The 15,753-nt window shown below is 49.6% G+C and overlaps 2 protein-coding genes and 1 long non-coding RNA gene across 3 annotated transcripts; 2 read left to right on the top strand and 1 right to left on the bottom strand.

The window, feature by feature from the left end:
* Positions 1-492: 492 nt before the first annotated feature.
* On the top strand, positions 493-1,638 carry LOC127296782 (protein TORNADO 2-like). Its single transcript, XM_051327000.2, has one exon. It carries the CDS (start codon positions 676-678, stop codon positions 1,486-1,488), a length of 813 nt encoding a protein of 270 aa, XP_051182960.1. The 5' UTR covers positions 493-675; the 3' UTR covers positions 1,489-1,638.
* A 362-nt stretch (positions 1,639-2,000) lies between these two features.
* LOC127347946 (uncharacterized) lies at positions 2,001-6,924 on the top strand. Its single transcript, XR_011743997.1, has 2 exons — positions 2,001-2,766; positions 6,667-6,924. It is a non-coding gene; the product is annotated as an uncharacterized lncRNA (long non-coding RNA).
* Positions 6,918-7,952, bottom strand: LOC127296783 (uncharacterized). The gene is made up of 2 exons (XM_051327001.1): positions 7,773-7,952; positions 6,918-7,642 (listed from the first exon to the last, which is right to left on the bottom strand). The coding sequence occupies exons 1-2, from the start codon at positions 7,861-7,863 to the stop codon at positions 7,092-7,094; spliced, it is 642 nt and encodes a 213-aa protein (XP_051182961.1). The 5' UTR covers positions 7,864-7,952; the 3' UTR covers positions 6,918-7,091.
* Between the last annotated feature and the right edge of the window lie 7,801 nt (positions 7,953-15,753).

The raw sequence follows: 15,753 nt of genomic DNA, 5'->3' as shown, positions 1-15,753 counted from the left end.
GCCGTCCGCCTCTTGTCTGCCACCGCGGCGACCTTCGTGAACTTCTTTCGACGTTCTTGGCTGTTGCCTAACAACCATGGAATTTACATTTGACACACCAGAATAGGAGGACCGGAAAGAACCCCACGATGGCTCCTAGGAGCTGCAAGGGCACACGAAGCCACATGTAGTTTTTCACCGAATAATACTGCACTTTGTTATGTTTTCAAAAGCGAGAAAAAAAAATTGATCCCAAAATTGTTTTTTTCTGAGTTTGTACATTAGTTTTAGAACCTTTCGTGCACCCCATATTTTTGTTCATGTGCTCTTTACAGCCCCACCGAGAGAATGAACTGATTTCCTTATTCCAGGTTTCAGGCAGGTATATTCGCATACGGTAGTACAGGAGATAGTGAACTCCAGATGAAGCAAAGAATACCAGCTGTGTGCAGCATGAATATATTCTCACGCACGCGCATACATTCCTGCTCCATCAAAAGCAGCAAAAGAAAACTAAGTTTAAGGCATCGGTCGATGGAAGGAAGGAACGAAATACGGAGTATTTGCCATCAGCAGCACGTATAGCATCACAGGTTATCAGGTTGGCCGGCCGGCGGTGCAGTGCAGCAGTGGAGGAGCGCATATAGAGATCGATCGAGCGCGTGCACGGCTAGCTAGCTCAGGCGCGCGCGTGCAATGGCGCTCAACTACATGGGCGCCGCGGCCATCAATGCGCTGGCCGCCCTGCTGTCCATCCCGGTGATCGCGGCCGGCATCTGGCTCTCCACGCAGGCCGACAACGCGTGCGTCCAGATCCTGCAGTGGCCGCTCATCGGCCTCGGCGTCGCCGTCCTGGCCGTCGGGCTCGCGGGCTTCATCGGCGCGTTCTGGCGCCTCCCCTGGCTCCTCCTCGCCTACCTCGTCTTCATGCTCCTCCTCATCGCCGCGCTTGCCTGCCTCGCCGTCTTCGTCTTCGTCGCCACCACTGGCTCCTCCGGCCGCCCCGTACCCGGCCGGGCCTTCCTCGAGTACGACCTCGACGACTACTCCGGCTGGCTTCGCCGCCGCGTCGACGCGCCGGGGAGGTGGGACGAGATCAAGACGTGCCTCGCCACCACCGCGCCCGTTTGCTCGGACCTCAACCAGACGTACACCGCGCCGCAGGCTTTCTTCGCCGCGTGGCTCTCCCCGATGCAGTCCGGGTGCTGCAAGCCGCCGACGAGATGCGGCTACACCTTTATCACCGCGACCAACTGGATCAGCCCCATCGACGGTGGCGCTGACCCCGACTGCGCCGCCTGGAGCAACGACCAGGACCGCCTCTGCTACTCCTGCGACTCATGCAAGGCCGGCCTGCTCCAGAACCTCCGTCGGGAGTGGCGCCGCGCCGACGTCGTCCTCATCGTCGCCACCGTGGCGCTGCTCGTGGTCTACGCCATGGGCTGCTACGCGTTCCGCGCCGCCAGGACCGACGAGCTCTTCCGCCGCTACAGACAGGGCTACACGTAGTTAATTAGACAGTGATACAAGTACTTAAACCATTTACTTTATTTGTTTGACAAGTTTTTAGCCATGGTCGTTGTACAGTTCCACATAACTGTGCATGCGTATATTTGTTCTTTTCAATCAAAAGAGAAATTTAAGAGATTATTCACTATGCATTCGTATTTATGTTCTTTTCGGCCAAACGAGAAATTTCAAGATAAAATTTCGTGTTCTTGTCTATTTTGTGGCCTCTGGAGATTTTGCTAATCTAACCGGGCTACTCCCTTTAATAATAAAGATATCAGAGAAAAATAAGTTAAAGATTATAAATTAATAGATTATTCGCATGAAGCACACGCCAAAGTACTATTAGAGCAAACAACAACTAACTAGAGAGACTACATTTTTTTCTCCAGCAGGAAAAAAGCATGAAACCATAACAGACCTTGCCATAACACATGTAAAGAACACATAATAATGTTTTCACAAAAGGAAAATTTAGGAGAACTTATATTGTCTCTAGTTAGAATAACATTTAAAACAACTACCATAAGAATATACACACAAGCGCCGCACGTTTCTCTTTCCGTGCGGCGGCACGCGGAGATTCGCGAAAGAAAATCACGCGTCCCCTTAATAGTGGCCATGTACCTTATCTCTTATCTGGTCCCAACTATTTCCCCACCGCACACTATCTGGTCTACAGGAGAGCGACCCCCTCGAGCAGCGCCGGTCGTTGGGCTGATGTGGAGGCGTCCGCTGGGCCGCCGCTGAAGTGCAGAGGAGGAGGCGCCAGTCGTTCGGCTGCCGCGGAGGCCGCGGAGGCACCCGTTGCCCAGCAGCTTCAGGGAGGCCGCAGCGGAGCATGCGTCGGGAAGGCCGCCGCCGGCGAGCAAGCATCAGGGGAGGCCGCCGCAGTGGAGCACGCGTCGAGGGAGCCCGCCTCCGGTGAGCAAGCGTCGGGGGAGGCCGCCGCAGTGGAGCACGCGTCGTGGGAGCCCGCCTCCGTTGAGCATGCGTCGGGGGAGGCCGTCGTCTCGCCGAGCACGAGTCGGGGGACGCTCGGGGAGGCTACCGCCGGCGAGCATGCGTCGCGGGAGGGAGATCATCGCCGACGAGCACACCGAGACATGCGTGCGAGACTTTCGCCAACGAGCGCAGATATATGTGTGCGAGGAAGAGGTGTCCATTGCCTATCGCTATCTGGGTGCACACAACTCCGAACTCGTCAGCTACCGGCGCTGCGGAGCAAGGACGAGCGCGCAATTAGGCTACATGTCAAGTTTAAGCGTATCCATCCCTGTAAGTGTTTTCAATCTGGTAGCTACTGTTGTGATAACCTTATAGCTATGGCTATTATTCTGGTAGCTGTTTGGGATAATCGGGGAATTATGAGTGTGTGACTGGTGGCTGCCGCCAGTATTATCTGGTTATTATGACTAATTTTATTTGGTAGTTGTTTTTAGATAATCGGGTAATTGTGGGTTATTATGACTAATTTTATCTGGTAGCTGTTTGGGATAATCCAGTAATTGTGAGTGTGTGACCTTAGGCTACCGCTAGGATCATGGTTATTATGACTAATTTTATTTGGTAGCTACTGCTGGGACATTTTGATGAAAGAGACTAATTAATCTTGTAATTGTGAATTGTATGGTTCTAGGATAACCAGTTGATTGTGGTCAATTAATTTGTTAGGTGCTTTTTGGATAATCTGGTGACCATCAGAGAATAATACGGTGACTATTATTTTGAAAATTCTGGTACAGGGAAATTTGGGATGATACTCTTGAATAGTCTGCACTAGGTTAATCTGATAATCATGCTAGGTTAATTTAGTAATTGAAAAAAGGAAGTTAAGAAAAGCAACATTGAAAATGATAATGTCACCTACTTAATCAATCACTAAGTTTTGCATAATCTAGAGTAAGCGATTCTTATTAACTTAGTGGTGCATAATCTGTAGCTATGTGATGGCAATCTGGTAATTACTGATGAAAAAAATATTTGTGGAAACATATAAACATGAGATTTAGTTTCGAAGATCTCAACACGAGAAAGCCAACGGTGAAAACTGATCATTAATTAAGTAAATGGTTTAAGAGATAAGACTTTTTAAATTTTGAACTCAAAGGAATCATTGTGATATCACCGTACAAGTATGCCAATACAGGAGAGACAAAGAAAGAACCTTTTTATCTGACTAGCAAAATACCCATGCGTTGCTATGGGCTAAGGTGATGTTCTGTCTTGTGACTGCAGGAACGTTCAATATTGGATTGTGTCATGCCAAACATTGTTGTAAGCAAATAAATAATGAGTAGTGAAACATGAACACACATCGCAAGATTCTTCTATTGCTTTTCTCTACAGCATATACAACAAATTAAAATCCTAGCCTGATTTAGATGTGTATGTAATGGAAGGATAAGACTGTATTAATTCACTGAAATTGCTAAATTAACATTTGACAAACCTGTAGAGATCCACAAACTTGAGGACACCTGACGTGACTTGCTATCGATCTGGCGCACGATGGATTTGGTGGTGAACCCATGTCCACTCTGTACTCTTCAATTCCACCACGATAGGGGCCCTGGTTGCCCAATAACACCGGGGAAGAAATCGAAGGTCATCTCAAGCAAGATGAAGCCTTCTGCGTTCCATATGTTAATCAGAGTCTCCATCCTGAAGATACGCCTATTCGGAAAATTGCACAGAAAAGGTGAAGCAGTACTACTTGCGATGTGAATGCCTCGTGCACCTTGTTCTTACTATGCTCCAATGCCCATGTTTCCTGGATAGGCTGGATGGCCATCCTTTAGAGCCGCAAATACATCAGCACTGTCTTCAGACCAGGCATTACTAAGGAGAAGAAGAACCTTTTAGACCTTGAAAAATCACTGACGACCACTTGAACTGAGTCCAAATTTCCAACACCAAGTCGTTACCTCCCCCTTGGTCGCCGACTCTATGATCTCCTATGATCTCCTCCGTCCCCAGCGTCAGGAAGAGACTCGAGACACCCCAGCAGGCAAACGCACATCTTCAAGTAGAAGCTGTAAGCCGCCCATGCGGAAGAATCGCCACCACGGCCACACTGTTAAGGTAATTTCGTGGCTCCGTGTTACTGGTGACAAGATTCATAAGTCCGGAAGCTGGTAGAATGGCGTCGTAGGTCTGGTTGTAATAGGAATCGGGCACGTGCCGATGGAGCGCGAGACACAGGGAGTGGTGACGGCGCTGACGGGTTCAGGGAATCGTCCGGCCACCAAATTAGATTCGTAATCGGATTGTTTTCTTACCTGGCCCGTGAACCAGTGAATCGCTTCAATCAGCCCGTCGTTTTTTCTCACGCTTCGGTCGGTAGGACGTACCACGGTCGCTTTTGAATTTAATAGTAAAGATCACATGCACTGCCACTTCTGTTTTGCATCCACTTCTACCTTTTTTTAGTGATGCATGGGAAAGAAATGCATGTGGAGACATCCGCCGCACGAAACAGCTCCCGTGCGGCGCCGCCGGGTAGCAGGGTCCAAGAAAGATTTGTTTCAAAGGAATTTTAGCTTCCAAATTCCCTTATTATGAGCAACAAAAATGTTGTTAGAATTAAGAGACCAAATCAAACCATTTGAAACCTAGGACCCCGGAACTTGCGGAGCAAGATTATTAAAGAAATTTACACCCAAGAGGTCAAGAAGCAAATATCATTCTAAAAGGGATATTGAAGTTCACATTCATAAATTGAGAAACACTATGATATTCTTCTTGACAAATGTGAAACATCAGAGGATGACTATAAGCAATTGCAGTGGAGTTGAGCTAGGGGTCTAACCATAATCTAACTAAGTTTACCCTATTCAAAATAACTTTACAACCGGAGAAATAGGTTTCTTTAACTTTCAAAAGAGCTTCTGCAGGTAAAATCATTTAATCTAGTCTTCATCGAGGCTACAATTTTGTTTCATAGATATTTTGTCTTCACTATTCTTTGCATGAATATCTGACTTACACCACCACTTACAAAGGAGACTGATGTTTTCTTATCAAAGCTTGAAACCAACTCCAACTTTGGACCTGGATCTACGAAATATTTTCTACTTAACCGTAACATGTAATGAGCCTTTTCTTTTCCCAACCCAAAAGCATATCCAGTTCTTCAACAAAAGTTTAACTTAGAAGAAACATAGAGATATAGCAAGAGGGAATGACATACAAACATGAATCCAACATTGTTAACCTAGCACCTTAGGAAACATAATTACAAATCTAAGCATCTATGTTTTTTATGGGGTTAATTGGGTATACGCTACTGCAATTTTGGGCTATTTGAGCTACGCCATTACAACTTTCAACTTTTGAAAAATGCCACTACAATTCTCTATACATTCCACAAACACCATTTTGCCATTTTTAACACCAAACTACGCAATATACACTTGTATTTCCGCTGTACATACATAGACACAGTGGTCCCTATGAGAGTTAGCTTGTGCTACCGGCTCATTTTTTGTGTAATAATTATTTCATTAATTTATGATATTTCTTTTGTAATAAAATAGCAGCACCTATAAAGTTCTCTCTTTGCTTGCTAATATTTTCTAACGAGTGGAGTGATGTTGTGCTAATCCATCATATACTATTTAGTTGGTAAAACAATATATTTTAGCTTTTGCGGTGCTTACAGACACTCATATAATCATATCACTATAAACTGTGCTTTTATTACTCTTTGCTAGTGATGTGGAGACAGATGTCAGACAACAATCATGCATGCCGTAAGCTGTTTTGGGTGTAAAACATAGTGTATACATATGTAGGAAAAAACTACGAGTGTATATTGTGTGGTATGTGTGGTAAAATGGGCGTAATGACATTCATGGGATGTATAGACAACTGCAATGGCGTTTTTCAAAAGTTGAAAGTTGTAGTGGTGTTTCTCAAATAGCTGGAAATTGCAATGACATCTATCCAATTAACCTTTTTTTATGCGTTTTGCAACAAGAAAGTACTAGTCACTGTCGCTGTTCTGAAGTGCGACATAAGTCATAGGAACTCCGAAATACTTGAAAGGAAGATCTCCATATTGAAAATTAATTTTGAAGCCAAACATCATCAAGCACGTAGAGATGCATTTTCAAGTTGATTGCATAATAAGGACCATTTTTTTATGCATATGACTGTATCATCTGCATGTTGCAGATTTTCCAATGCGCGTACAAGATACAGTTCAACCAATGGTGATAGGTTAAATCGCTCAAATCAACGAGGTGACATCAGTCAACCGGGAACTAACTGGTCACACCCATTTCACATTCCTGGTTTCTTTCGGGTAATTGTTCGTAAGAAACGACATTTCAGGTACTTTTTGCGTGCACAGAATAATCACAGTGGCACGCGTATACATTGTGTCATGTCTGATATTTTTCTGGCTTCAACGACAGGGTAGTATGTGTACAATCAGAATCAATCAAGCATTTAAGATATAGAGTGAGATCATATTTACACGATATACACTCAGACGGCTAATGTAGCCACGTATCTCCGCCCACACCACTGCGAATTCTGCACTGCCAGGTGTGGTGATCAATGTATCTGCATCACTGTGAATTCAGCTTGTTCGTTGATCAGTAGTCGGAGAGGCCGGCGGTGGCATTATGTGCCGGCGCCGTCTCGCCGGAGGGATCCATCAGCCTGTACCTGGCATACATGCCTGCAGCGCCAACCAGGGCCAGCGCCACCGCGATGATCATTCTCCGCACCATCCCGCTCCGGTCCCTGGCGAAGCCGTAGGCCGTGCCACCGGCGCCAGAGGCAGCCATCTCCTGGTGACCGCCTTCATCGTCGTCGCTGCCGTGCTCTTCATGACGCTTCGTCCTCGTCTCCTCCTCCTGCTCCTCCTGGCGCTTCTTCTCTTCCGCAGCAGCAGCGGCAGCGGCGGCTTCGGCGACGTGTTTGTCGTCCTCGGGCAGGTCGACGGGGGAGAGCCTGGGCATGGTGATGTGGAGGACGCTGTCCTTCTCGAACCTGGCGCGGATGCCGCCGGCGTCGCAGCCGTCGGGCACCTGGAAGTCCTTGCGGAAGCGGCTCCACTGGCCGCCTTCGAGCGGGCGCTCGCCGCTGATCCTCAGCCGGCCGTAGTTGTCGATCTGCACCCTCAGGTGCTCCTTCTGGAACCCTGCACAATTGCAGCGATCACACGCAAATGCATCGCATCGATCAGTAGAAACACAACCAACTGTTGAGAAGAACAGCTAAGCTAGCGAGCTGAAGCGAGAAAATCCACAAGTGGGTGAGCATGTACGTACCTGGGAGGTTGAGGACGAGGGTCTGCTTCGTGCTCTCCTCGACGAGGTTGTGCGACGGCACGAAGTCGACGTACGTCCTTCCGGCGGCCATGTTTAGCTGATCGACGGCGGGCGGCGGCGCTTTCGGGATTCAGACGGTGAACTTGCTAGCTGCTCTTGGGTGCAGGTGAGGGGGTTCGATCGATGAAGCTGGTGAATACTTGGATGCGTTGTGTGCGCATATATGTACGTGTGGGTGGAGTGCGGCACGAGAGGAGGAATTGCTTCGCTTGCAAGAAGGACGCTGGCCAAGTTAGCTAGCTAGCTAGCTTCCCCTGCTTGCGGTCGTTCGGTGTGATACCTTCCCTTGCCTTGGCGAGTGCGGTCTTCTCGTGCGTGCGTCGATTTTCTTCTGGTCGCGCGCGTCGGGTTGGACCCGGTCCATGAACGGACTCCACCCGTTACTGCTAGTTAAGCCTGGCCCGGCATGGGAGTGGGAGTTGGACCTGGCCCTGCAGATCGATCAACGGCTGGTGATTTCTGATTAGGTTCGACCGATCATATCTGTTTACGATTGGCCCATCTAAAACTCTGGTAGAAATTCCTTTGTTTTTTTGCGCAGAACTTTGGGAGCTTTTTATTCAACGGAGTTTCCGGTGAGACTGGCAATAGTCCCCTGCACGGGACCTCCCGTGCACGATGTCATTAGGTATCACATTAGGTTTCTATGTGTTTGCTCAAACTGAAACACACTATTCATCAATGAAAATTGGCAAAACAGGGTGACATGAATCTTAAAGCTGAGTATCAACGGTACAAGCATGCACGGGACCTCCCGCGCATGTGACCAAGACATTTCTCTTCGGTACACACCCATCACACATGCCGTTTACAAGAAAAGGAGGACTCTCGTCCATCTACCATCTCGTCAACTCCAAGGTGCAAGCAAGCTTAGCACACATATGAGCTAAAATATCAGCAGTACGCCTAACATGACTATATGGAAAAAAAAAAGATTTAAAACCATAACTCAGCTCCCAACTTTATCTAAGATTGGCGCCACAACAAAACTATCAGTATGACACGTAGACCCCATATGTCTACCTCTAAGCTATCCATCTTCATTACCACATGAGAGAAACCTCTCATTTTTTTCAAAGATGACTTCGGCGATGCGAGGATCTATAACACCCTTGTAGGGCTTAATTCATGCGCCTAAGAAGGAAAAGTGAGAACGAGCAACCCCTCCTCATGCACCTTTCATCTCCTACATGTCGATGGCACCATTTGTATTTGTTTTAACCCAGTCCGGGTCTGGTGGTCGCCACATTGTGTGGAGGGAGTTTTAATTATTTCCCCTGAATTCTTTTTCAAATAAAGGGCCAAAGACCTAGCTTTTTTTAATTAAATGCCGAACAGAACATGCATCCGTAACATCAACACCACCCCACACACAGTCTCCCTGGGGTAAAAACCTCCCTCCCGGGTTAAAATTCAAACATCTCAACTTCAACCAAACTACAGTTCACCAGTCCGCAAGCCAACAGCCAAAAACACTAAACCAAAGTAAGGATAACATAATCAAAAAGCAACTGCTTCAATGGAAGAACACATGTCGCGACCCTCAGCAAACATCCAAATAGGTAAAAGAGTTTTAAACTTCCATCCTCCAGATTCCAAAAGTCCATCCTTTGCTGCAATGGAAGAACTCATTCGCCACCAGCAGCAGCAACTTACCTGCTCGCTGTTTGTCTCCAAGTTATGTCCTCTGTAAGCCAACTCAAATATTATGTGCTATCCTAGTAATTATATGCATAGGATCAGCCGGAAAAACTCCTTTGAAACAAGCCCCATTTTTACCATTCCAGAGAACCCAAAGCATAGCAGAAATACCTACAGCAGCTTAAAAAAAGTCTTGGAGATTATGTAATGTTTACGCTCAAACTTTTTGTTTATACAATAGTAATATTCTTTGTTTCCCTCTTTACCTTTAGATTCTTATCTAATGACCCAGGGCGAAATCCTGGGCGTGAGGAGTAAAAATTCAATTCATTTTTTTCCTTATAAACTAAATTTGTTTCGTACATTTGTTTATGAGAAAATCCGGGGTTTAGAATTCCTTCCAATTTGAAAGTCCAAAATGATCCGAGGGATCGGAAAGAGAGCGATTCGAACCCTTGATACAAAAAAAAATTGTACAACAGATTAGTAATCCGCCTCTTTAATTAGTCCACTCAGCCATCTCTCCCCGTTCCAAATCAAAAGGTTTCCCCTGGATTTCGATCATGTGCAGGTCCTCTTTGATCAACTTCAGAGATTGGTATGGATCGTACCCTCCACTTCATGAATCCATATGTTTCTTGATGAACAAATTTAGTACATGATACTAATGATGATACTTCTCTTCAATAAACATAGGGTCATATAGGATGTCTGTTGTGGGTATACTTCATGGGTGTACCATCGACAGTGCCTAGATCCGGCAAGCCCGGGTGGCCCACAGATGGTGGTGAGGCATGTGGCCCATCGGGCGGCCCAGTTGCTGTTGATCCTGACGGAAGATGTCCGGCCCAGGAGCAGGGAGCCGGATCCAACCGACATTGAGGAGGAACCCGGATCCACGGAGGCCCATTAAGGGACCCGGATCCGGTACGACGTAGATGGAAGGGCGGATCCTTGGCGTACACGGCAAGACATTGTACCGTAGTTAGGAAACCTGTATCCGGGTAGGACTCTCCATGTAAACCCTAGATCCGTGCGCCTTTATAAGCCGGATCCTGGGAGCCCTAGAGGCAGAATCTCAACTCATTGTAACATCGCGAAAGCGCCCAGATAATTCCAGACAAGCAGCAGTAGGCCCTGTCATCGTGCAGGTGTTCCGAAGCTGGGTAAATCGCGTACCACCGTCCCGTGTGCACTCCGCCCTATGGCCCCTACTTCTTCTCCCCCTCGTGAGGATCCCTCCTCCGGGGTACCGTCGATTAGGCAACGACAGTTGGCGCCCACCGTGGGGCCTGCGGCGTCTGGAGGCCGGAACCGGGAGGGTTCCGCCATGGGAAGCTACGACGACACCATCGCTGTAGGGCGCGTCCTCTACGCCGGAAATCTGCCGATCGTCCCTCCGGACGGGTGTTGGATTCTGGCTAGGACAAACCCTGTCAAGCTCTCCATCGTCCCAGTTGGCGGCATACACATCTTCATCGGGGAAACCGTCGATTCCGACGGAAACCCACTGGTAAGTAACGCAGACGCGACCGCCGCAGAGCTGGACGCTGTCGCGAAGATCCGATCTGAGATGCAGGAGCTTCCCAAGGAAGATTCCGCCTCGGATCTGGAATTTTCAAAGCCCACCCAATCCGCCCCTGAGCAGGAAACAACGGTGGAAGACCAATGTAGATCCGTCTGGGTCTCCCAGGTGTTAGAAAAGCAGAGGTGCCACTTCGTACACTTCTTGGCCCATACCGCCGGAACCGCCCCTCAAGAAGACGGAGCTGGTCCTGAGCAGGTAGAGGCACCGGAAAACGACGCGGATCCGGATCAGGCTGAGCCTGTCGGAGAAAGCGAAACACCGGTTGAAGAGTCGATTTTGGGCAATCTGAGCCCAATTTCGGGAGATACCCCTTCCATGGATACTGACGAGTTCAACCGCAAGCTAGGGGAGTACGGTTTCGGTGATCAGCCTGAAGTCGACTCCGCCCAGCCTAAGCAAGTCCTTGCAACCGTAGCAGCGCTGGGAGAACCTGGATCAGAAGGGGCAACCAACCAATCCGACCCTCAGCCATCCCGCCAAGGATCTCCAATGTCACGGGAGCGACCCCGCAGGGATTCTTCCTCGGAGGAACTCCTGTCACCTGAAGTGATGGTTGCTCAAGCAGGCATGGATGCAGTTTATCGCTCGGATATTCTTAACAAGCCCATAACCTCGGGCGACGCCGCAGATCCGGAGGCTTTAGAGGCCACTAGAAAGGAGATGCTGGCCACAGCCAAGAAGATCGCCAATACCGCAGCTGCTATATTGGATGAGAGGGAAGAAGCTGCGCATCTCATGGATCACTTTGAAAGACAGGATCGCGAAATCACCGCAACACTCGAGCAAGTCAAGAGTATGAAAAAAGAGTGGGAGGTGAAAATGACCTATGCACAGGCGGAGGCTGATAGAATCATCAGAGAAGCAATCCCTCCCCGCAGGATCAACTTCGCAACCCCTGTCGAACAGCAGCCGCTCGCAACCCCAAAGGACAATATGACGAAGGCTGCAGAGATCTTGAAGAAAAAGAACGAGGAGATCGACATCGACTACGTTCGCACGCTCATCGCTTCAGCAATGAGGCAGCAGAGCAAGGCAGACACTTCACGCAGATTGGAATCTAACCCGGAGCATTGCGTCTCCACTGCGCACGACGGTCGCCATCGAGATGACGAATCGCGAACCGGATCTTTGGAACGCAGAAGGATAGCCAGAGAGCACCCAAATCCAATCCCCGTCCCATCAAGGACGCCTCCATCAGATCCAAGAAAGGGAAAGGATGCAATGTACTCTGGACGAGACAAGTACCGCAACCCCTCTCCTCCGCCTAATGGTTACCCGCGACCCCCTCGCCGCCGTAGTCCAGCCGGAAACACCAGGCCCCCAGGGCATGGTGGGATTGTTATCCGCGACAACGTGCTGCCAAGAAACAGAAACAGGGAGCGCTCGCCGGAACCAGAACAACGATCGTGAGCCCGAGCCCAGGAGGAGTCGGAATGAGGAGCGCGACCCGGAGCCTCGCCGGAGCCGCGACCCGGAGCCTCGCCGGAGCCGGAACGACCAGGGCAGCCAGCGCCATGGCGAAGGCAGCCACAGAAGCCGGAGCCAGCACCGGGAAGGCCGAGGAGAATCGGAAGGCGGAAGCAAGAAGTCGGATCGACCACCTCGCAGGTCTCCCTCACCACCACCTAGCGGTGGCGGCGGAGGTGGAGGCGGAGGCGACGGCCGGAGATCTCGCTCTCGCTCACAATCTCCTCGCCACGGCCCGCGCGACGCGCGGGAACGCCTTAACGAATACAGAACCGACTACATCGGTCCGAAGTGCTTTGGCAGGATGATTCGAGAGAAACCAAAGCCAAGGATGAACCTCAAGCTACCCGGAAACCTGAAGCATTATGATGGCACCGAAAGGCCGGATACCTGGATTGAGGATTACTATAATGCAGTAACCTTCGCCGGAGGAACCCCTAACATCGCCTGCCGCATGCTCCAGTTGTACCTTGTAGGTCCAGCCCGGATCTGGCTCAGTGACCTCGAGAAGAATTCCATCTTTTGCTGGTTCGACCTAAAGACCGCTTTCGAGAAACACTTCAGAGGCACCTACAAAAGACCTGCCACGGCAAGCGACTCTGCAAGCCTGCATCCGTAAGAAGGGAGAAACCTCAAGACACTACCTCACACGATGGTTGGCATGCAGGAACGAGTGCGAAACGTCGACCACACCACAGCCATGTACGCCTTCATTGGTGGACTGCAAAGGGGAGGATTCTTTGAGGCATACGCTCACTCGTTTGGCTAACTCAAACAAACTGACTTTGGATGAAATGATCTCCATTGCCAGTGATCATACTGCCGCCGATGATGACGCAGGCGGTGATCTCACAGCTACAGCAATCCCCCTACATCAACAAAAGAAGAACCGTGATAACGGCAACAGCGGCAGCCATAAGCGCAAGAACCCTGATGACCAGAAGAGTGGCGGATCCGAGGTGGTCGCCATGGCGTTTCAACGCGGAGGTTCAGGAGGCGGAAGAGGACGCGGCCGTGGAGGCGGAGCCGGCAGGGGTCAGCAGCACGGCACTGAAGTCACAGCTGGCGGATCCCGCGCCCCGCAAACCTATGAGGAGTACAGAGACATGCCCTGCCTGGCCCACTTGGATCCGGTTACAGGGAAGTCCACTCACACCAACCGCAACTGCAAGTGGGTCAATGATTTAAAGAACGACCCGGAGGCAGGATACAAGCGAGCCCGGAAGCACCGCCCACGCGGCAAGGGAGGCAAGGGCAAGAACAAGGACAAAGAGGAAGATAGTTCCGAGGCAATGGATGAGGATGATAACTCGCCGGATCCCAAGGCAGGGTCCGCAGGTAAATCCAACCCATTCGAGAAAAAGAGCGTGGGGGCTTACCACACTTTCCTCGGAACCCCAACAGTTCGCGCTACCAAATCAGCTACCCGGATCCTGAACGCCACAGTTCCGGCTGTGCCGCAGTATGTCAGGTGGTCAGAAGTCCCGTGCACATTTGATAGGGAGGATCACCCGGCCATTGTGCCAAAAGAATGCTACGCCTTGGTTGTAAGTCCCCGCATAGACGGGTATGACTTCTCCAAGTGCCTCATGGATGGTGGAGCCAGCTTGAACATCATGTACCTGGAGACTCTAGAGCGGATGAACCTCACCAAGGAACAGCTCAAACAAAGAACACCGAGTTTCATGGCGTGGTTCCGGTAAGAAGGCGAATTCCCTCGGCAGCATCACACTTCCCGTGGCTTTTGGCGATGTTCACAATTTCCGCGAAGAGAAGATCACGTTTGAAGTTGTGCCCTTCAAGAGCTCCTACCACGTCATCTTCGGCAGGCCCACCTACCACAAGTTCCACGCAAGAGCGTGCTACATCTACAACAAGCTCAAGATTCCGGGTCCTAAAGGTATGATTACCATATCCGGAGACTACAAAAAGGCTCATGAGTGCGAGTTAGGCGAAGCCACCTTCGCAGAGTCTGTGATATCTAGAGAAGAGCTGAAAGGCTACAGAGCCGCGGTGGATCCGACTGAAATGCAGACCACCAAGAAGCAGATCTCCGAGCACAAAAACTCCTTCAAGGCCGCGATAGAGACCAAGAAAGTCAACTTCAAGGAAGACGACGATTCCATGCAGGTCTCGGTCGGAGCCAACATGGACCCCAAATAGGAAGACGCGCTCGTCGAGTTCCTCCGCGCTAACATGGATATCTTCGCATGGCAGCCTTCTGACATGTCCGGAGTACCAAGGGAACTCGCCGAGCACTACCTCAACATAAACCCGGGGGCTAAACCGGTGAAGCAAGCTATGCGACGCTTTGGAGACAAGAAGCGCCGCGCCATAGGAATGGAGTTAGCAAAGTTACTAGAGGCAGGTTTTGTAATAGAAGTTATCCACACTGATTGGATCGCAAATCCCGTCCTTGTACCCAAAAAGAACACTGAAATACTAAGAATGTGCATCGATTACTCTGGCTTGAACAAACATTGCCCGAAAGATCCGTTTCCCCTGCCGCGCATTGACCAAGTCATTGATTCGACGGCAGGGGCGGAACTTCTGTGTTTTCTAGATGCGTATTCCGGGTATCATCAAATCCGGATGAAGGAGTCTGACCAAAAGGCGACCTCATTCATTACCCCATTTGGCACTTACTGCTATGTTACTATGCCTTTTGGCTTGAAGAACGCAGGTGCCACCTACCAGCGTACGATGCAGTGGTGCTTGAAGGACCAAATTGGCCGGAACGTACACGCTTACGTCGACGACATCGCGGTCATGACCCGGAAAGGATCCGACTTGATCAGCGATCTCACAGAAACCTTTGAGAACCTCCGTCGGTACAAGATGATGTTCAATCCGCTGAAGTGTGTCTTTGGCGTACCAGCTGGAAAACTCCTTGGCTTCATTGTCTCTAACAGGGGCATCGAAGTTAACCCGGAAAAAATCAAGGCAATTTTGTGCATAAAAAGGCCAACTTGTCTCAAAGACGTGCAACGGCTCACTGGTTGTGTCGCAGCAATCAGCAGGTTTGTTAGCCATCTTGGCGAGAAGGCACTTCCCTTGTACAAGTTATTGAAGAAGACAGACAAGTTTGTCTGGGACGAGGCAGCGGATGCAGCTCTTCAAGGGTTGAAGGACATACTCACCTCCCCACCTATCCTAGCAGCTCCAGGAGAGTCAGAGCCTATGCTCCTTTACCTGGCAGCTACCAACAGGGTCGTCAGCCTCGTC

This window comes from Lolium perenne, chromosome 4 (genome assembly GCF_019359855.2).
Source record: "Lolium perenne isolate Kyuss_39 chromosome 4, Kyuss_2.0, whole genome shotgun sequence".
Taxonomy (NCBI): domain Eukaryota; kingdom Viridiplantae; phylum Streptophyta; class Magnoliopsida; order Poales; family Poaceae; genus Lolium; species Lolium perenne.
Note: the sequence above shows the minus strand (reverse complement) of the source record. Positions and strands in the feature narration are given on the sequence as shown.

What these genes read in the sequence shown, in the direction of transcription:
- LOC127296782 (XM_051327000.2), top strand. Translation starts at nt 676, where the DNA reads ATGGCGCTCAACTACATGGGCGCCGCGGCCATCAATGCGCTGGCCGCC.
- LOC127296783 (XM_051327001.1), bottom strand. Translation starts at nt 7,863, where the DNA reads ATGGCCGCCGGAAGGACGTACGTCGACTTCGTGCCGTCGCACAACCTC. An exon ending in CCTCGTCCTCAACCTCCCAG is followed by an intron (nt 7,643 to 7,772) that starts GTACGTACATGC and finishes GCAATTGTGCAG; the next exon opens with GGTTCCAGAAGGAGCACCTG.